We start from the raw sequence: 21,066 nt of genomic DNA, 5'->3' as shown, positions 1-21,066 counted from the left end.
ACTGTGGCTTCTGCAGCAAGTAACTTGGCTCCTGGCTCCGCTAAACCTGTCGACCATCACAAGGCTTGAGTCAAGAATGTGGTGGGATACTTTTCACTTGCTTGGATGAGTGCAGCTGCAACAACACTCGAGAAGTTTGACACCAATGCACTCTGCTTGATTGACACCCTATCCACCACCTTCAAATTCACTCCCTCCACCAATGTGCACTGGTGCACAGTGGCAGCAGTGTATAGCATCTATATGATGCACTTCAGCAATTCACCAAGGTTTCTCTACCCCTGGATGGACAAGGGCAGCAGACACATGGGAGCACCAGCAAATTTTCCTCCAAGCCTACATCCTGTGAAAGAATTAAAAATAAAAGCCACACACCCATCCTGCCTTGGAACTATATTGCTGTTCCTTCACTGTCGCTGGATCAAAATCCTGTAACTCCCTCCCTATCTACATCACATGGACTGCAACAGTTCAAGAAAGTAGTTCACCACCATCTTCTCATGGTCAGTTAGGGATCTGGCAATGGATGGCTAAACTAATTGTGTGCCAGATAAACATTTGCCCCTTTCTGGGCACGGTCCCACATGGGAGACTGGTCAAGAAGACTTGGTGGGAGGAGGCAGAGGGTGATGGTCAAAGGTTGTTTTTGTGACTAGATGCCCGTGTTCAGTTGTGTACCACAGGATTTGGTGTTGGGTCCCTTGCTTTTTGTAGCATAAATTAATGATTAGGTGTGAATGTAGGAGTTATAATCAATAAGGTCACAGATGACACAACATTTGTGGTGTGGGTAAATAGTGAGGAGAAAAGCCTTGGATTACAGGATGACATAGCTGGGCAGAACAGTGGCAAATGGAATTTAACCCTGAAAAGTGAGGTGATTTTGGGAGGACTAATGAGGCAAGAGAATACGCAATGAATGGTAGGACACTAGGAAGTAGAGGGGGGCCTTGAGGTTCATGTCCATAGATCCCTGAAGGCAGCAGGGCAGGTAGATAAGGTGGATAAGAAGGCATATGGGATTATCTTTGTTAGCTGAGGCAGAGAATATAGCAGAGAGGTTATGATGGAGCTGTATAAAACACTTGTTAGGCCACAGCTAGAGTATTGTGTGCAGTTCTGGTTGCTACACTATAGGAAAGGTGATAGCACTTGAGAGGGTGCAGAGGAGATCCACCAGGATGTTGCCTGGGTTGGAGCGTTTCAGCTATGACGAGGCTGGTAAGGCTGGGAAAGCTTATGGTATTTGCTACCAAATAAACCTGTTGGACTTTAACCTGGTGTTGTGAGACTTCTTACAAGGCTGGGAATGGCAGAGAAGGTTGGGGTGGAGGTGGGGAGACCTGATTGAACTGTACAAAATTATTGGGGACATAGAGTAGATGGGAAGAAACGTTTTCCCCTTAATAGAAGGGGTCAATAACCAGGGGGCATAGATTTAGAGGGGATTTGATGAAAATGTTTTTCACCCAGAGGGTGGTGGGAATCTGAAACTATCTGCCAGAATGGTACAGGTGGGAAACCTCCCCAGCTTTTAAGAAGCAATTAGATGAACACTTGAAATGGCACAGCATGCAAGGGTATGGATTAAGTGCTTGAGCATGGGATTAGAATAGGTAGGTGCTTGATGGCTGACTTAGACATGATGGTGCAAAGAGCCTCTTTGTCCTGTGAATCCAATGACTCTAAATTGTGTTTGTAAGGCCCAAAAATGCCTCAAATAATTTGTGATTGCTTTGTACTAACCATTGTAAACCATTAGCACATAGAATTGTAGTCCTTGAATGGATTTAGTCTGAGACCTGAGAACAATCAAATTTAAATAGACTTAAGTTAAACGTTGAGCCTTCACGGCCTTTATCATTGTTCACAATTCCTAACATATAGGAAAAAGGTTTCTTTAACCATTTACAATGCATGCCATTTGAACATTAAAGCTTTTGTTTCTTATGATTTTCTGGTTTGCTTTCTAGGTACAAGAAGCTACTGTCACTTTTGAACTTTGCACTGCAGTCTATTGACAATTCCCATTCAATGGTTGGGAAAATGTCCCGGAGAGTCTTTCTCAGTGCTGCCCGGATGGTTGCAAGAGTGCCTCATGTTTTTGTGAAACTTATACACATGCTGAGTGTAACCAGCTCAACCCATTATACTCGTATGCGGCGGCGCTTGATGGCTATAGCGGAGGAAATGGACATTCTTGAAGCCATTCAATTAGGTATAGAGGATGAAGAAACCATGGAAGGAAGACATGATGGTTTTGTAGAGCCCTCAGCACCACAGAACTCGCCATATACCACAGAAAGCAACTCTCCAGTGAACACGGTGCAGTTATCTGGAAGAGCAATGAAAAGTATGTTGAGTCCTGATCGTGATTCTAAATCTGGTGTTAACCCAGATGAAATGGGAGAGATCCTAGGAAATATATTGTCTGCAAGATTACCATTGACAACAGTGCCCTGTGAACAACCAAAGACAGTCATTCAAGCACGTCCTAGGCCACTGAGTCAATGTGTCAGTTCATCTTCATCAATGACGTCTTTAAATCATTCCCAACCTTCCTTCCCATCTTTACCTTCCCCATCATCATCATCAAATCCTTTAGCTGGACAAACAGCTATTGATGGCTCCAAACTAAGACCTCAGGGTTTTGTTCCTAGCAAATTTGCATTGTCTTCCCCAAAAGCACAGCGAAAGTTTTCTCTTCAGATTCAAAACAGCTGTGTTAAGGATATCAGTGGAGGTAGAGAGACTGAAAAGCTATCTCCAGTTTTTACCCAGGCACGGCCTCCTGCATCCAGTCAAATCCACAGACCAAAAGCATCACGGCCATGCCAGAATGAAGCAGGGAAATCTCCAGGTGATTTAAGCAGAAGCTGTATGATGCTTGATCTGAAAGATCTCGATCTTAGTGACCATTGCGGTAGCCATCCAATTATTCCTAGTGATGAAACTGTGTTCACTCCAGTGGACGATACCTTTCGCCTGGATACTTCAGCAGAACTGAACTCTAGTATGGAAGATCTGCTTGAAGCATCAATGCCTATGTGCGATAGTACTGTTACGTTTAAATCTGAAGTTGCTGTGCTTTCTCCGGAGAGGACAGAGTCTGATTGTACCTACAATGATGATGTTGACCAGAATCAGAAATGTAAAGAAAAGATGGAAGCAGAGGAGGAGGAGGCATTAGCCGTTGTCTTAGCTATGTCGGCATCGCAGGATGCGCTGCCAGCTATTCCTCAACTGCAGGTCCAGAATGGAGAGGATGTCATTCTCATTCAGTTAGATGTAAGTGTTATTTCCTCCAAACATATCCTTAATTCCTGCCCCCTTTCATCCCACTGGGAATTTCATACATTTTTAATATATCTTTGCAAAGTGAAATGATGGTTGGCATCTGCCATTAAAATCTCGTCAGAACATGTTTTTTCCTTGATCTAATAGGCCAATTATGCAAACTCAATTCTTCTACCCAGAATATTTGGAAAAATGTACAAAATCATAAAAAGAGGTCTTTTTGAATGTTTGGTCCATGCTGACCCTCAGCACAAGGAACTCACTGAAATCCTTTTCCCTGTAACCCTTGAATTTTTTTTGAATTCAGATATTTGGTTAGTTCCCTTTTGAAGGCCTTGAATCTGTCTCCTCTACTTTCAGTGAGTCAAATTTCCCTAATCTCATCTTGCCCAAATAGATACTAGAGGGTTGTTATGTCAACTGAGAAATGTTTTGTCCACTTGTGGGATCCCTAGTTTTAATGTACAAAATATGGGAGGTGCCTTTACAGAGAAAAGCTGAAGTTACGTAAAATTGAATCTCAACAAGTGAATGCTTTGGGAAATAATACATTAATATAGTGCCTGTGGTTATTATATTATTGGGTTCAAGGTGTTTATAAATGATTGGTAGTCTCAGCTTGGTATTGCCACAGCCCATAAATAAAGTGCAGCATATGAACCATCCTAAAAAATGAACATGGTCAGAATAATAACTCCCAAGATTAGTGTACTGCTGTTGTTAATACAACAATACTGTTGCTTAATAATACTGTGGCCTTTTGGAGCCAACAACTGACGCTGTATAAATTTAATTTTGACAATGACTACCTTTTTTTTGTTTCCTTGAACAATTTCATGTTATGTATATGAAAATGAAATTGTGTAAATATTTACTATGTGTGATCTGTACGTGTCATTCTAAACCGCATTTGAGATCATTATAGCATCAGTCGGTTGCCAAATTTTCTAGTGCTGAATTAAAAGAAATGAAACCGAACTTTGTCAAATACATACTAAATCTTAGTTAACTAGGGAAATGAAGTAGGTTTATTATTGTCTAAACACATGGGCGTGACATGCTGACCACACCTTTTGAAAGTGACCATTTTATGAATGAATGCAGATGAGGTATCTCGAAGCATTCAGCTTAAGATTGGTACCTCGCACTTTTTCTAAATTTAAGATTCCTCAAAGGCTAGTCCTAGTCTTTCTCTAAAGGTATTTGTTCCCCTAGTTTCCCCTTCTTCACATCTACATTCACTGCTATGTTGAATTGGACTCGCCTTTCCAATGGCATGATGATCTTGCCTCCATAACCAACTCTTCCTCACTTCTGGATTGCCATTAACATTGTGTATTTGAAAAATGTTGTTAGCCCTTTCAAACTTGCATCATCTCCAAACACATTTTCTTGCTGGCAAATCTTCAAATTTCCACAAACAATAGTCCTTTAATGATCAATCATGCTAACATTGACATTTTTAAGCATTTCTGAAAAAACTATGTGAACCAGGCAATCCTTCTCTCAGTTACGTCAGGGCAGGATTCCACTCATGAGTGGTTTTATTTTCATATGTAAAACGATGCAGTGCACGTGGCCCCATCCTTCCTGTTCCACCATCAGTCCATTTAAAAAATGTTTGTGGTAAGAGATCAAAATTACATTTTCATACTTGGGAGAAAAATACAGAGAGTGGGGATAAAGGGGTCTTTTTCAGGATGGCAGCTGGTGACTAGTGGTGTGCCTTGGGTCAGTGCTGGGATCACAACTTTTCACAATATACATTAACGATTTGGAGGAAGGAACTGAAGGCACTGTTGCTAAGTTTGCAGATGATACAAAGGTATGTAGAGGGACAAGTAATATTGAGGAAGCGGGTGGGCTGCAGAAGGACTTGGACAGGTTAGGAGAGTGGGCAAAGAAGTGGCAGATGGAATATAATGTGGAAAAGTGTGGGGTTATGCACTTGGAAGGAGGAATGGAGGCATAGACTATTTTCTAAATGGGAAAATGCTCAGGAAATCAAACGCAAAGGGACGTGGGAGTCCTTGTTCTAGATTCTCAAGATTAACGAGCAGGTTCAGTCGGCAGTTAGGAAGGCAAATGTAATGTTAGCATTCATGTCGAGAGGGCTAGAATACAAGAGCAGGGATGTACTTCTGAGGCTGTATAAGGTTCTGTTCAGACTCTGTTTGGAGTATAGTGAGCAGTTTTGGGCCTCATATCTAAGAAAGAGTGTGGTGGCCTTGGAAAAGGTCCAGAGGAGGTTCACAAGAATGATCTCTGGAATGAAGAGCTTGTCATATGAGGAATGGTTGAGGACTCTGGGTTTGTACTCATTAGAGTTTCGAAGGATGAGGGGGGAATCTTATTGAAACTTGCAGGATACTGCGAGGCCTGGATAGAGTGGACGTGGAGAGGATGTTTCCACTAGTAGGAAAAACTAGAACCAGAGGGCACAACCTCCGACTAAAGGGACGATCCTTTAAAACAGAGATGAGGAGGTATTTCTTCAGCCAGAGATTGGTGAATCTGTGGAACTCTTTGCCACAGAAGGCTGTGGAGGCCAAGTCATTGAGCATCTTTAAGACAGAGATAGATAGGTTTGTGATTTTAAGGGAATTAGGGGATCTGGGGAAAAGGCAGGAGAATGGGGATGGGAAAAATATCAGCCATGATTGAATGGCGGAGTAGACTCGATGGGCTGAGTGGCCTAATTCTGCTGCTATGTCTTATGGTCTTAGATCGTGCCCCCCTCCCCCCAATTTTGGACATATTCCGATAAGATTTGCAAAAGGAATTACCAAAATGGATGAAACTTCAAGGTTGCGTCCACAGAGGGAATTTCTAGCTGACATTTCAAGAGAATTTCCTCTGCTTTTGAATAGTTGATTTCTCATGGCATTGTAACTGCTAAACCAGAGAATGTGGTCATGTCCTTTTATTTGCCTCCTGTTCTCTTGCTATTGATTCCTTTTGCCTGTCTCTTTCTCATCTCCCCCCCCCCCCCCCCTCTACCTCTGTTTTTCTTCTCCCCATCTCACCAACACCTCCCAAATATTGTTGCAAGTTATATTTGAGCCGAGGGCTACAAAACTATGTGGATCTCTCACTGTCTTCTACCCCTTCTTCTTTCCATCTCCCTTATTGATTCACTTGACCTTTGTATCTTTCCCTTTCCTTGTCCACCTTCACTCATTACTGAGGGTTGATACCAAGAGTTAGAAGCCCACCATTTGTTTCTTAAAAGCACATCTTTTGTGTGTCTCCTTGCCTTCCTCTTCCTCCATTATTTCCCTGAGGCTTCATTTACTTTTCAGATTTAATTTTCATTTACATAAATCAAGTTGGATAGGGGAGCCACCTTTCCCTCTTTGTATCTCTTTCTATCCCTCCTTTTTCCTTGACTTGGACTTTCAGAAATTGTTATCTCTTGCCTCCATGTCATCAATATGAACCTCAATACCAGGTTGTGCAGTCTTGAACATAACTGCTCGAGTCATCCATTACCCGGTCGGGCTGGAGCACCACTTTTAAACTAGTTCTCCTCTGCCATGGTCACTCACCGCTGCAGGATCATTCTGGAGAGCAAAGATAACCCCCTCCTCATCCCAGCTGCTTTACTTCTGTCTTCTTGAAACTCTCTCTCTGGTCCCTTCACACTTGTTTCTAACAAGGTGCTTATTAATAAGCGAGCTGCTTATTAACTTCTTTGTCATTAAGCTTGGAATCATCTGCTTCCTTCCATAGTTGCTCCAAACCTGCATCTCTAGCTTCTCTCCTTCATGCTTCTTTTCATGCCTTTTCCATGAGACTTTACAGTCTGCTCTATTGACATCCTGACACCCCATTCCTCTTAAATTGCTGCCCTTCCAATTTACCTTTCTTGCCCCATGTCGGTTGATGTGTCACCTTCCATTTTGAAATCAGTCTTCAACCCAACCTCCACCCCTTCCCACCAGCAGGCTACTGCCCGAGCTTAAACCTTTTAATTTCTAAATTAATTGATTGAGTTGTTGCCTTCCAAATCTGTGCACTATTTTTCTTGCAACTCCGTTTGAATCTCTCCAATCAGGTTTCTGCCTGAGGTTTAAGGTCTGTAATTCCGATGCCTGTCTCCTATACTTAGAATTTACTGCATTCGATAAACATTAAAGTTATGACAGGTTTGTGATCACAACACATTTTTTTTATTCTGCCCACATAATCATATGGCCTCTCTTGATATTATGGATATTTTGCCTCAGTAAAGCATTTGAGATTTTTCCAAAATTATTTGAATAAAAGCTACTGGGCAGAAATTGGTGGGAATTAAGGAAGAAAATCTAGCAGTACAACTGACTAGTACTGATGTACAAGATGGTTGCATAATCATAGTTCAGCTGAGAGTAATGGTTCTGGGCAGAAATATCGGGGGCGATCATCCCAAAAGTGCTGAATTGGTGGGAAAACTGTTCTAGATCACGACTGTTTTTTCAGTCCAGCTTCTCATCCAAATCTCCCCACTCTGTGCAATGCAGAGGTCACAAGCGCGAATCTCATTTAAAAACCCAGGGGGGCAGAGCCTAGTCGCGCTGGAGTTTGACAGTTCTGGAACTCTGTGCATGCGCAGTGCTCCCGATCTCTCAGTCTCCCCATTTGCTGGCCAGCCCGGGACCCCCCGCAGTGCTGCTCCTCCAGTCCCCACCACTCCCCCAACAGCCAGATCATGCCCCCACGACCATTCCTCCCAGGCCAGCCCACATCCCAGCAGTGGCGATTTCTCTTCCCCCCCCCCCCCCCCCCCCCAGCCCCGAACACTGGTCTCCCAGCCCAGACCGATCCCCATGCAGAGGGGCAGCAGGACGCCCCACCCTCTTGGCACTGCCTGATGTCTGGTGGGCAGTGCCAAGGTGCCCATGGGCATGGGCACTTTGCCCCTTGGGCAGTGCCTGGGGTCACAGGCTGGCATTGCCAGGGTGCCCATGCCCAGGGGCACTACCCCCACCGCCCAACCCCCTGGGGGGTCCCGATTGCTCCCACCTTCAATCCGGGGGGTCTCCTGCTAGTTCCCCGAATGTGGGGAGCTAGTCTAAACTCCGCCGGAATGAAGTACTCCTGGCGGGGTGGGAGATTCTATCGGACCTGGCAAGTTTCGTGCCGGGCCTGATGATGGCATGTAAAGCATATTTAAACTACATTAAAAAAGATTCAAACGACTTACCTCTCTTCCTGCCGGTTTCCAGCACGGTCTCGACTGCTACTGTTCTCCAGCTCTGGGAGATGCGCATGCATTCCCGGTGCATGCGCAAATCCTGGAAAAAGGCCAACGACGTGATTCTCCCAACCAGTTCCACAGAAAAATTGCAGGTTGCAATGGGCGAATCGGGCCCATCATTCCCGAGCCCAAATGTTTGGCAGGGGGTGAGGTCTATATGTGAAAAATTAATGACACCACTAAAAGACACACAAGTTTACTAAAGTTTAAGTTTGATCATGTTATTGTGAATTTATTTGTTTTAACTGTTACTTTGGGTAGCACAGTGGTTAGCACTGCTGCGTTGCAGAACCAGGGACCTGGGTTCGATTCCAGCCTTGGGTGACTGGAGTTTGCACATAGTTGCATTCTTCCCGTTTCTGCATGGGTTTCCTCCAACAGTCCAAAGATGTACAGGTTAGATGGGGTTGGTCATGGTAAATGCACAGGGTTAAAGGGATAGGGTGGTGGGAGGGCCTGGGTAAGATGCTCTTTTGGAGAGTCGGTGCAGATTTGATGGACCAAATGGCTTCCTTCTGCACTGTAGAGATTCTATAGATTAGGTACTTAAAATATCATTTACTGCAGTAAGGGGAAGATGGCTCATGTGTGATACATTTAATGTGAAAATTCCTATCACAGGTTTATCTGCAGGAGTAACAAGCACTTAACATATCAGTAGGGCACTGTGTTTCCACAAAACCATAGCACTCTAAATATTACTTAGCCGTACTATTGAACTGTTTTCAGTCATCAAAAATGTGACTTGTAAATGTTCAAACCTTCTAAATAGAACATGTCAAACAATGCACCTGCCTACCATGATTGTCAAGGCAACTGCATACGTCATGATGTTTCTGAAATGTATTAAATTTAAATTGTAAATTGAATAGCTATTTAATATTTATTCGCAATGATTTAACTTTCAGACACCAGAAACCCTACCTGGACATACCAAAGCAAAGCTGGCTTACAGAGAAGGCGTAGAATGGTTCAAAGGTCAACAGATAGGCCTTGGGGCCTTTTCTTCATGTTACCAAGCACAAGATGTGGGAACAGGGACATTAATGGCTGTGAAACAGGTAATTTTCGAATATTCTATGGATTTACTCCAATATTTTTTCTGGTGGGAAGATGTGACATTTCAATTTCGTCCTGCAAAATGTTCTAAGTGAGCTCATTTTGTCAGTTAAATGAAAACATGCAAGATGTTCTATTTTTACTAGTTGCATTTGAAAACTTTTAGGATTTATTTTTGCTCAATGGCATTTTTATCTCCAAGATTAATTTACATCACAGTTTACTATTCTCGAGATGCATATCCCCTTCAGGCATCCTGACGCTAATCTTTTTGTGAAATTGTAGATCCCCTTTATCTTTGCTGGTGGTGTTAGGAAATACAGTACTTTATAAGAATAGGAGTATTTCTGCTATGTCAGTGATAACATCAGGACTCTTCTTAACCTGCCCCCCGGCCCTGCTTTCCTGACCCCTCTCTTGCCCGAGGTTTTTAAAAGCGGGGTTAAAATGATCCCACCGCTGAGCATCAAGACATCATTTTGCAGATTGTCACTGAGCTTTGGCAATTGTCTCCTCCATGGACACCAACCTGGTAATTCTTCAGCCACACAGCTCTCCTCTTCTCGAGAGCCACAAACACAACTACTCTAACAGACCTATTATTTTGTCTGCTGGAATTGACTGTGTCTGACCTCGACAATTGTTTTTCCTCTTGTCAGGTCTCTTTCTGCCTGCATCACCAACTCTTCCATGTACTCTGCCACTTCTAACCATTTTCTGTCTTGTCTAATTCTTGTCTTTTCAATATGGACACCCAGTTCCTCCATAACACAACCCCACACCAGACGTGCTTGAGGACCTTCCAGCTTTTTGTAAAGCGGAGGCCCAACTGGTCACCATGTATCACCTTCCTTTGCCACCAGGTTGAACTTGTTTCCACATTAAACAACTTCTTCATTGATTCCATCACTTTCTCTAGCTAAAAGGTATTGCCATGGGAACACCCTACATCTTTTGGGATAAGTGGAACATTTTTTGTTCCGGCCCTACCCTGGTTCCCTTTCTCACTTTCAAGTGCACTGCTGACTGTAGCAGTGTCATTACCACCTCTCAGTCCAAATTAGAAAATTGAATTAACTTTGCTTCCAATTTCTATTCTTGCCTTGCCTCATTGCCATTTCTGCAGATAGGCTATTGACTAATATCCACGATATGTCCACACATTCCCACATCTAGTTTGATTACACTTCCTCCCACCCTGCTTACTGTAAGGATTTGTCCATTTTCCCATATCTAACAATGCCATCTTCCACACCGTCCTTCTTAAGTTTTCTTTTTTCCTAACCTAATATTCCAGTCTACTGGTTGATCAGGCCCTTGTAAATCTCCCTCTTCCGTTTCAACCCCCTCCAGCATGATGCCACCACCAAACACATCTTCCCTTCCCCTCTCCTTTCAGCATTTGGAAGGGATTGTGTCCCATCCGTTCCTCCTGGCCCCTGCAGCCCCCACAACGCTGTAAGTAATCCTGTTCTTCCAATGGCATCTTTCTGTGCAAATGTGAGAAATGCAGCACCTTCCTTGGGGTCCAAGGCCCCAAACATTTCTTCCAGGTGAAATGGCAATTTATTTGTTCTTTCAATTTAATACAGCACGTGATGCAGTGTTCTTTACATATGGAGATGAAGTACAAGTTGAAAGATTGCTTTATGGAAAGTCTCCACATGCGTGACCTCAAATTTTCAACCGCCTATCTCTTAATTTTCTGACTTGTTCCCACTCTGACCTCATTACCCTTGGCCTCCTGCACTTCAATAAAGCTCAACATATGTTTGAGGAACAGCATCTCATCTTTCTCACGGGTACTTTGCAATTTTCTGGATTCAATAGAGAATTCAACAATTTCATATCATAGCCATTGTTCCTATTTTCCTGGAGAACAGCTATTGGTGGTAATTGCTTATTTGTCTTTCCATTACTGTCCTTTCTGCTTTGCATCATCGTTCTTCTGTCATTTAAACACCCCTGCCTTCTACTGTGCTGCAGACATTCCCTTTTGTTCCTTCCTCTCCCTTTCCCTGCCTCTAGAAACATTTCTAATCTTTTCCAGTTCTGATAAAAGATTATCGAACTAAAACATTAACTCTTTTTCTCTCCATTGATGCTGTCTGACCTGTTGAGTGTTTCCAGCAGTTTAACTTCCCGCATCCACAATGTCTTGCTTTTTTTTTGTTTTTTTTTCTATTTGTGAAGTGGCCACTTCCTGAGCTAAAATGAGGATTGTCTGGATGTCTTTTGCAATCATTGATGTGGAGCAATATTCATATTTTTATTAAATATAGTTTTGCTGGGTCTGACGAGTGAGCCAGTCGAAAGATCTTGGTCCTCCCCAGATCAATTTGTGTACTTTTTGTATCTTTCTATGTGGAGGAATGGTAGATAACTTACCACTGTATATTTTCCTGTGCTCTTGAATGAACTTCAGTTTTTATTTAGCTCACATGTCTTCAACCCTTATTTCTCTTCCTGACACATTGCTTGGAGCAATTTGCTTTAGTGCTTTTAGTTTAGTGCTTATTCAGTATTATTTGCAGTCTTCATGCTGGATTTTACAAATAAAAGATGCAACCACAATCAGTCTTCTATAATGCATTGTGGAGAAAATAATCTGGCGTGAATTTTCAAGTTTTCCTTAGTTTGACCTCTTTCACTGGATGATAGCAATTCAAATGTGTGTAGTTGAACTTGCATTCATATAGTGCTTTTCATGTCGCAGCCATTACGGTACTCTGAGTTGTAGCCAGTTATAATGTAGAATAAGCAATTTAATTTTGTCAAATCGGGATTCTTAATTTATATTTCCAACTTGGCAAACAGGTGACTTACGTCAGGAACACAACTACTGAACAAGAAGAAGTGGTACAAACCCTAAGAGAGGAAATCCGGATGATGGGCCGCCTTAACCATCCTAATATAATTCGGATGTTAGGTGCCACCTGTGAGAAGAGTAACTACAATCTGTTTGTTGAATGGATGGCAGGTGAGAACACTTCATAGAATCATTGAATCCCTACAGTGCAGAAGGTGGCTATTTGGCCCATCGAGTCTGCACCGACCACAATCCCACTCAGACCCGATCCCCATAACCTCATGCGTTTACCCTGCTAATCCCCCCTGACACTAGGGGGCAATTTAGCATGGCCAATCAACCTAACCCGCACATCTTTGGACTGTGGGAGGAAACCGGAGCACCCAGAGGAAACTCACGCAGACACGGGGAGAACATGCAGACTCCATACAGACAGTGACCCAAGGCCAGAATTGAACCCGGGCCCCCGGCGCTGTGAGGCAGAGGTGCTAACCACTGTGCCACCATGCCGCTTTCTTCTTTAAAATAATCAGTATTGTGTGTAATATGAAGTTGATGAGATTCTGGCTGATGCTTTTGGAAAATTGTCATGTCCCTCCAATTAGAAAAAAGCAGAAGCATAGACAGCAAAACGTATATTTGAGTATACCATGCCTGATCTGTTTGCAGTTTATAGTTGAGATCTCCCAAGTGCTCAGTAAGTCCACAGTGCATTGCAGAACTGAGCCATATGTACCAATCCATGTTATGTTTGCTGATCCCTACTGTAGTGTTGGAAGGGAGCAAGACATCCATCCAGTTACTGCTGTTTGGGGAGTAAACTTTATAAGAAGAATAATCAGAGATGACATGTAGAAATGTTTTTATGCACTGCTTGAAAAAGTGGTGGATTATAGATTCAATAACTTTCAAAACTGAATTGGGTAAATATTTGAAAAAGCAATGCTGTGCTATATGGAACGAGTAGGGAAGTGGGGACTAAATGGCTGCTACAGAAATATTGTGCTGAATGGCCTCCTTTTCTGAGTCCATCTATGCTTCTCTAACCTTGGGTTGACTGTTTACAGTGGTTCATTACAAGTATTTTTACATAATGTCTGGAACTTTGTTAATGGTAAGAAGTTCCTGATTCTGTGGCTCTTGGTTGAACATTGTGAATGCTTTTACACTTGGAACATGGACGACTGTTAAATGTTGTATAACATTTTTGATTTTACAATTAAATGAAATGAATGTTTCAGAATCTTAATAGCATTTTATTTTTAGGTGGATCAGTTTCCCATTTGCTGAACAAGTATGGTGCTTTCAAGGAACAAGTTATTATTAATTACAATGAGCAGCTGCTGCGTGGCCTGGCTTATCTCCATGAGAACCAAATTATCCACCGGGATATCAAAGGTAAGAATGCCTTGATCAGTAGCCAAGTACGAAGGATTCAAAAGACAAATGGATGAAATGAGAGCAGGCCCTGCTGTGAGCAACCATGCTTTGTGGTGCTGTCACAGTAGAGCAGGAGCATGATCTTTCTTTGACCTTTTGACTTGGAAGCCTTTAACTGAGTATAAACCATATCCAATAACATGCTTACTACTTAAAGAGTACATGCCTCCCTGCAGTTGCCAAGGAACTGAGTCACTTTGGAATGTCTATGTGGCATTTAAGAATATTTGGGATTGTAACTAGGGAAAGATATTTGCTTCCTTTACTGATTACTGTACTAACATGCAGTATTTGGTTTCTTAGGTGCCAATCTGCTAATTGACAGTACAGGACAGCGTTTAAGAATAGCAGACTTTGGAGCTGCAGCCAGGTTGGCATCCAAAGGCACTGGTGCAGGCGAATTTCAAGGACAGCTGTTGGGAACTATTGCATTCATGGCACCTGAGGTAAAATGAGCTGTAAATTTTATTATACTTTGTATTCTCCAGTCATTGGCATTCTAACCTATCACACTAGATATTATGGATTTATCTTGATGTCCTTGCATAAAGGAAACTTTAAATGCAATGGTAGCCTGCATTGACTTGAGAATAAATGCAAGAAAAATTGTAGGTTGAAAAAGTGTTCAATATTTTTCTCTCTCTCACCCATTTTTACAGATCGATTCAATATTGCAGAAACTTTTGTGTATTTTGAACTTTGGAAACTTGTGGGATATGTCCTTATTTGGAGAGTAAACTGTATTTTCTTTGACTTCTATCTTTCTCCCCCTTTTCTATGTTCTGAATATCTTTCTAGCACATACCACTTATCCCCTGGACAAATTGTGACTGATGGCCAAATCAACTGGTGTATCTTTTGAGAAAACCAGATTATGTAATAGCGATGCAGAGCAACAGTGATTCCCCCTCATTTTTATTCATTCCTTCCCTGGCCCCCTTCCTGCATTCTGAGAATCTATTCAGCATCTATTGTTTCCATATCTTGATCACAGTGAGAGAAACAAAACAAAGCTTTAAATAATCCAAACATTGTTCAAATAGGAAAGATTAAACAATTTTTAATTTGTCTCTTATAAAATGGCTAACTTTCATATCCTAGTGCTTTGCCTCTGTTCTGATTATTGGAGCATTTGAATATGATACATTGGTTCTTAAGTGGCAGCTTGAGATTCCGGCTAACCAATGGAAAAATAACATTTTTAAAGCAAGTTTTTAACAATTTCTGGAGGACAGTAATGCCTCAAAAGTGATTGGAGTAAGCTTTTGGGAGTTTAATGTTAAACACATTCCACTATGTTATTGATCCTGTCCTAGGCCCCACATCCACATGTCCAACACCCACTCCTCCCCCACACAATACACTGACAGCGGTAGAATTTGTTTCAACTGCCTTATTGTACAGAAAATGGTTGATTTTGGGTATAAAGGATTCTTTCTTTGTCTTAGCTGCAAATGTATATCTTCAGTTGTAATTAATGTTTTGCTCGTGGTGTAAGTTTTTATTCTGCTTTCCTCCGAAGTTAATCATGTTCCATATTGATCCCAGTCCTTTTTGTTTTCTCTTTTAGGTGTTACGAGGCCAGCAATATGGCAGAAGCTGTGATGTGTGGAGTGTTGGCTGTGTTGTTATAGAGATGGCCTGTGCTAAACCTCCTTGGAATGCGGAGAAGCACTCTAACCACCTTGCTCTAATATTTAAGGTAGGTAAATTTATAGGAAGTTACCCAAGTTAACTACTGAAAAATTGTATGCTTTACAAAATGTACATTTATAGCAATAGTGTGTTAACTTTTTAAACTATTACAATCTTACAATAGATGCAAACTTGTATCAATTTTGACAATGTGTTCAGTATTGTTAAATTTGCAAGTATAACGTATTAACACATTTGCACAAGGTGTTAAGGAAACTGCTGATGGTTGTTGCAGCTCAAATTGATTGCCGCAATGCATACTAGTCATTATTTATAGATATTGTATTTATTTCAAAATTCAATAGATTGCCAGTGCAACAAGTGCCCCAACAATTCCAAACCATTTATCCCCTGCTTTACGTGATGTGGCTCTCCGATGCTTGGAACTTCAGCCCCAGGATAGACCCCCATCACGGGAGCTTCTGAAACATCCAGTCTTCCGAACATGGTAATGGATACAATTGCAAATAAAAGCTGTGCAAGACGAAACTACTGAAACAAAGAAAATGCCGGAGTGTTGTCCTGCAATGCACTGTAGATCTGTAAGAATGGGTGAACTGGCCTCGTGTTTGAAATAAAAGCGGCAAAGGCCAAAAGGAGCTTGTGTCTCAGTAAACAACTGTCTCACACAGGTGTATGGATCTGTACCTTTTAAAAGTAGTACGCAAATGTTTTGTTCTTGCTTATAAAAGTTGTGCCTTCTTATTGATCAGAAATATACTTGGATCTGCCAGTTGAAAGCTGTGGGGCAGTTGGGAAGAACATTCTTCTGTCAGAGCACTTTTTCAGCAAATACTAGCAGCTAGGGGGCTCCTTTCAGTTTTTGCGTATTTTTAAATGGCCACTGGTTACGGTCTGTATGTTTCAGAAGTAAAACTATGGATATATTAAAATCGCCAGATTTTCCCTCTTATTTACAAAATGATTCTAAAGAAGGGTTTATTCTGGGTTTAATACGGAGATGTTTTGGGGTTGAGTTTCCGCTTTGGACGCAGTTGACCGTCTCGACAAGATTTGCGCTAGTTTTCCAAAGTTTCCACTCAAAACTAATTTACATATTGCCAAATCTTCCCTGCGCAATCGGGCAACATTCATGGAAAATTATTTTCTTGAATGGAAAAGTATTCCTTGATTTGAGTGGTAACCTGATGCAGTTTTGTTAATACAGCTGAAAATGGGTTTAGAATTTTTGACCATCTTTGAGTAACTTGATATTCAATCGCTACAAAATACTGAATAAACTAGACAAACATTTTGCTAGTTCCATTTGGTGTACAGTAGTCAGTTTCTTAATAAATTCTTTTCATATTTAAGACTATTAAAAGATGCCTTAGTACCCTTGCACCAAAAGAGAGTTTAATTTGAAGGGCATCCGTGAAGGCCCTCAAGTGGGCACACAGCAGAAACCTGCCATGGTGATTAGTTCAGTCCACAGGTATGGCCAGTTTTGTGAGCCAGGCTTCCAGCATGATTCATAAACTAGCACAAAGGACATGGAAGCTCTATTTTCATTTATAATTCCATGGATCTTTTGTACTGGTTTGGCTGATGTTTGGACAAATTGCTCTGAGAAAACCCAACACAACCAGGCGGAAGCTCCACCCTTCAATACGTTCAACGGTCCACTTGTGTACTTGATTACAAGGCTTTCGTTATGGAAAACAGTGAAGTTAGAATATCATCTAAATTGATTGGACAATTTACTACAAAGGTGCCTGCTGTATTTTTGTCCAGTTTTAATGAACGGGTTATTTTACTAACTGTTGTAATTGAAAGGAATTCTGTGGTATTCACTTATGGCTTAAATTGTTTTAATATTCAGGGAAGGGTTAATTGTGAAACCTATTTTCAAAATATGTATTTGTAAAACTGTTTTGCCATAATTCAGCTGATTTTAAGTTACAAAGTTACTGAATTTTTTTACAGTTTTTTTGAGTATGTGTACTATTTCTTGTAAGATGCTGAACAGATTACCTTTACAATTCCAGTGTCATACCATCACTGTGCCCGTTACAGAACCTTTAGTGTAGTGCCTGCTGTTTAAACCTGTTATTCGGTTCCAGTTGATTAATGTTAAGCAAGAGCCATGTCAGACAGAACCTGCTGTGGTTTCATTTGGGCTACTGCTTTTGAAACCTTCTATTCAACTTTAAAACATGTTTTAATCAGTTGAATTTCACTTTTTGTTTGCTAATGTAAAATCCTGGAATCTTTGCAAGGAAGTCTTACTGTTTCTAGTCTACTTTTAACAAAAACAAATAGAACAGCAAGCATGTTGTATTCAAAGCTTAGTTTGCAGTTTTCCCTCAGCAAAAGGAAACAGCTCACTGTTACCATATTTCTTAGGATACAATTTGAACTGTTAAATTACAATTCTTTTGACTATTTTAGTCCAATTGGGTCTCTTTTCTGAATAATGATTTTGAAGTCAGCCTTCAGTCGCCAATTCGGATAGATGTAACTTACTGCAGTATCCAGAGAAACCATTGTTGAATTACAAGCATGTTTTAAAACTGCATGTAGTACTTCGGTGTTTCCAACATCTTTCCCTTAAAGGATAAGGGGGATGTAAGTTTGAATTAGACATCACTTTGAAGGCATATCCTGAAATGTGGACTTTAGGTAAACCCTCCTGCTGCTTTATGGTATTCAAGTGTTATGTCTTCACATGAAGAGATAAGCAAAGAAAGAGCAAATAAATATTGCTGTATGTGAAATATAATGTATTGAAAAGAAATGAAAAAATAAATAATTTGCATCGACTAATGTATGTTTTTAAGCAGCAAGACAAATTTTGATTGACCTGTTCATATGCCCAGTCTAGATTTCAGTTACCTATGCTTGTGTAGTACTGAAGGAAAACAGCATTTTGCTTTGACTCTTTATTTAGTTGATTTGTAAGTGTTTTGTGACTTGGTTAGCTGTAAAAGCCTGCATCCTTTAGACATTTAAGTTTGGGAATTTTAACTCTTCCAGCAATAAGTCTGACTGTCTTTACAGATTTTTAATATTTGTTGTTTCCATTTTGACTGTGGCAAGTCTAGTAAATTAAAATATTCATGTCAAATTGATGTACATGAAATAAGGGGTTTCAGTCCCCATGTTCATTCAGTTTTTTTAAAAAACTGTTATAATGTGAAACCCTCAAAGTATAGATGTTAATTTTTTTTAAGAATGTTTTAATATTGTATCACATTCCTCATTGGTTTAAAAAGGTGCTGTTATTGCTTGAAGAGTTAAAGGTGTACAGAAATGTTTGTAGCGTACTTCATAGCAGTGACTCCTTAATTTATTGACAACCTGGAATCACGTTTTGTGGTCCTTTCAAGTCAATAAGTTTTTGTTTGAAGAAGTGTTTTATTTTCTTTGAGCTTTAAATGATGCACTCTTGCCATTTATACTGGAAATGTTTTTGTCAAATTTTCACCGTTTCTGACAAAAGCATTAAACTGATGAACCTCGGCTAATCAGTATTACTTTGTAGATCTCAGCATCTGGCTTGTTTAATAAGTTGATGTTTTTTATTATCGAGATGCATTTTATTTGGGATTGTTTGCATTTCCCTCGGCTTGCTGGTAAATGTGATGTATTTTGTGTAATTTTCTTTTTTATTTTATGCATACGTGATGTAATATTCTTTTTCTTTGGATCAGAGCTGGACTGAAATGTAATATGTAATTATTTGTGCTGTTCCTATTATGTTATTTGGTACTTCTTAAATTGTAAATAACGTCTACTGCTGTTTTATTCCAATTTCTACTACCTCAGGTGTCCTATAGTTTTCCTCTACCAAAGTACACTTTCACAATGAAACTATATTTGCTATGTGACTGTAATTTCTAAAACTTCCAGGGCTTAAGGGCTAACTTCTATTAGCACCTTACTGTGCAAGCAAATTTTTAAAAAAATCTCTGGGGTTGGAAGATTGGTTAAATGTATCCTTTGTAATTTTAAATATATCAAATATTTTAATTATTGAAATTTTTACCCCGTTTTGAAACATTTTATAGCATAATTTGGACCTATTTCGGTGTTTTTGTCTTTCTAGTAAATAAAAGGGTTTTTTTTGAACAACTTGTGGTTCTGTTTTTTTTTGTTGCCCACATTGATGCTGAATGTTCAACAAATGGAAAATAACATCCAGAATCAATGGGTTAAATAATGAAGTTGCACACTGTCAAGTGTTTTTGTTTGCGTATCTTCACACTTGTTTCCCGATTCCTGGCTGCTTATGACCCCCATTGAACCATGAACTCCCTTCATGGCCAACAAATCCTGGTGTGAGACTTGAACCCAGAACTACTGGCCAAAGGTAGGGATACTACCACTGTGCCACAAGACCACCTATGATGAATGTATGAATCAACTAGCAATGCTTGAAAGTTTAATTTAATTAACTGCTAATGTGGACATGTTCTTAAGGGGCTATGCTTCTTTCTGTTTTGATACACTTTTGTAATATGCCAGGAACAAATGACTTCTCAAAAGTTATCACTTCCATAAAAATAAAATATATATGTGCACAAAGCAATTACCCCTTACTACGGATTAAAATTTGCAGCCACTCCTTAATCTTCAACTTGTTACATTCATTTATGGAATGTGTGTGTTGCTGACTAGGCCAGCATTTATTGCCCGTGCCTAGTTACCCTTGACCAATTCTTGAACTGCTGCAGTGCCTGTGATGTACATACACCCACAGTGCTGTTAGGGAAGGACTTCCAGGATTTTGATCCAGCAACAATGAAGGGATAGCAATATATTTCCAAATCAGGATGGCGAGTGACTTAGAGGAAACAGGTGGTGATGCACCCAGCTGTCCTTGACTTTCCAGATGGTCGTGGTCATGGATTTGGAAGATGCTGCCAAAGGAGCCTTGGTGAGTTCCTGCAGTGCATTTTGTAGACAGTACACAGTACACAATGCTGCCACTATTGTCGGTAGTGGAGGGATTGAATGTTTGCGGAAGGGGTAGCAATCAAGCACATTGTTTTGTCCTGGATGGTGTCGAGCTTCTTGAATGTTGTTAAATTTGAACTCATCCAGGCAAATGGAGAGTATTCCATCACATACCTGATTTGTGCCTTGTAGATAGTGGACTGCCTTGGATTCCTAGCCTCTGATCGGCTCTAGCCATGTATATATGTATATGGAATCAATGGTAATCCCCAGAATGTTGATAGTGGGGAATTCAGCAATTGTAATACCATTGAATGTCAAGTGGCGATAGATTCTCCCTTATAGGAGATGGTCATTGCCTGTGGTGTGAGTTACTTGCCACTTGTCAGCCCAAGCCTGGATATTGTCCAGGTCTTGCTGTATTTGGACATGAACCATTTTGGTATCTGAGGAGTTGTGAATGGTGCTTGAGCATTGTGCTGTCATAGCAAATATCCCCACTTCTGACCTTATGATGCAAGGAAGGTCATTGAAGCAGCTGAAGGTGGTTGGGCCTCGGACACTACCCTGAGGAACTCTGATGTGATGTCTTGGAGCTGAGATAATTGACCTCTAACTATCATGACCA

At 40.8% G+C, this 21,066-nt stretch overlaps 1 protein-coding gene across 1 annotated transcript in view; it reads left to right on the top strand.

Annotated features, from left to right (window-relative positions):
* map3k1 (mitogen-activated protein kinase kinase kinase 1, E3 ubiquitin protein ligase) overlaps nucleotides 1–19,608 on the top strand; it is a 110,923-nt gene extending 91,315 nt beyond the window's left edge. The window contains exons 14-20 of the mRNA XM_078218874.1: nucleotides 1,974–3,288; nucleotides 9,445–9,597; nucleotides 12,413–12,575; nucleotides 13,671–13,802; nucleotides 14,148–14,290; nucleotides 15,415–15,546; nucleotides 15,845–19,608. Coding sequence (XP_078075000.1) covers nucleotides 1,974–3,288; nucleotides 9,445–9,597; nucleotides 12,413–12,575; nucleotides 13,671–13,802; nucleotides 14,148–14,290; nucleotides 15,415–15,546; nucleotides 15,845–15,991 — 2,185 coding nt within the window. The 3' untranslated portion in view covers nucleotides 15,992–19,608. The remainder of the gene's footprint in view (nucleotides 1–1,973; nucleotides 3,289–9,444; nucleotides 9,598–12,412; nucleotides 12,576–13,670; nucleotides 13,803–14,147; nucleotides 14,291–15,414; nucleotides 15,547–15,844) is intronic.
* The last annotated feature ends 1,458 nt before the right edge of the window (nucleotides 19,609–21,066 follow it).

Source organism: Mustelus asterias, chromosome 1, assembly GCF_964213995.1.
Source record: "Mustelus asterias chromosome 1, sMusAst1.hap1.1, whole genome shotgun sequence".
Taxonomy (NCBI): domain Eukaryota; kingdom Metazoa; phylum Chordata; class Chondrichthyes; order Carcharhiniformes; family Triakidae; genus Mustelus; species Mustelus asterias.
This window is presented reverse-complemented; position numbering and strand designations above follow the sequence as displayed.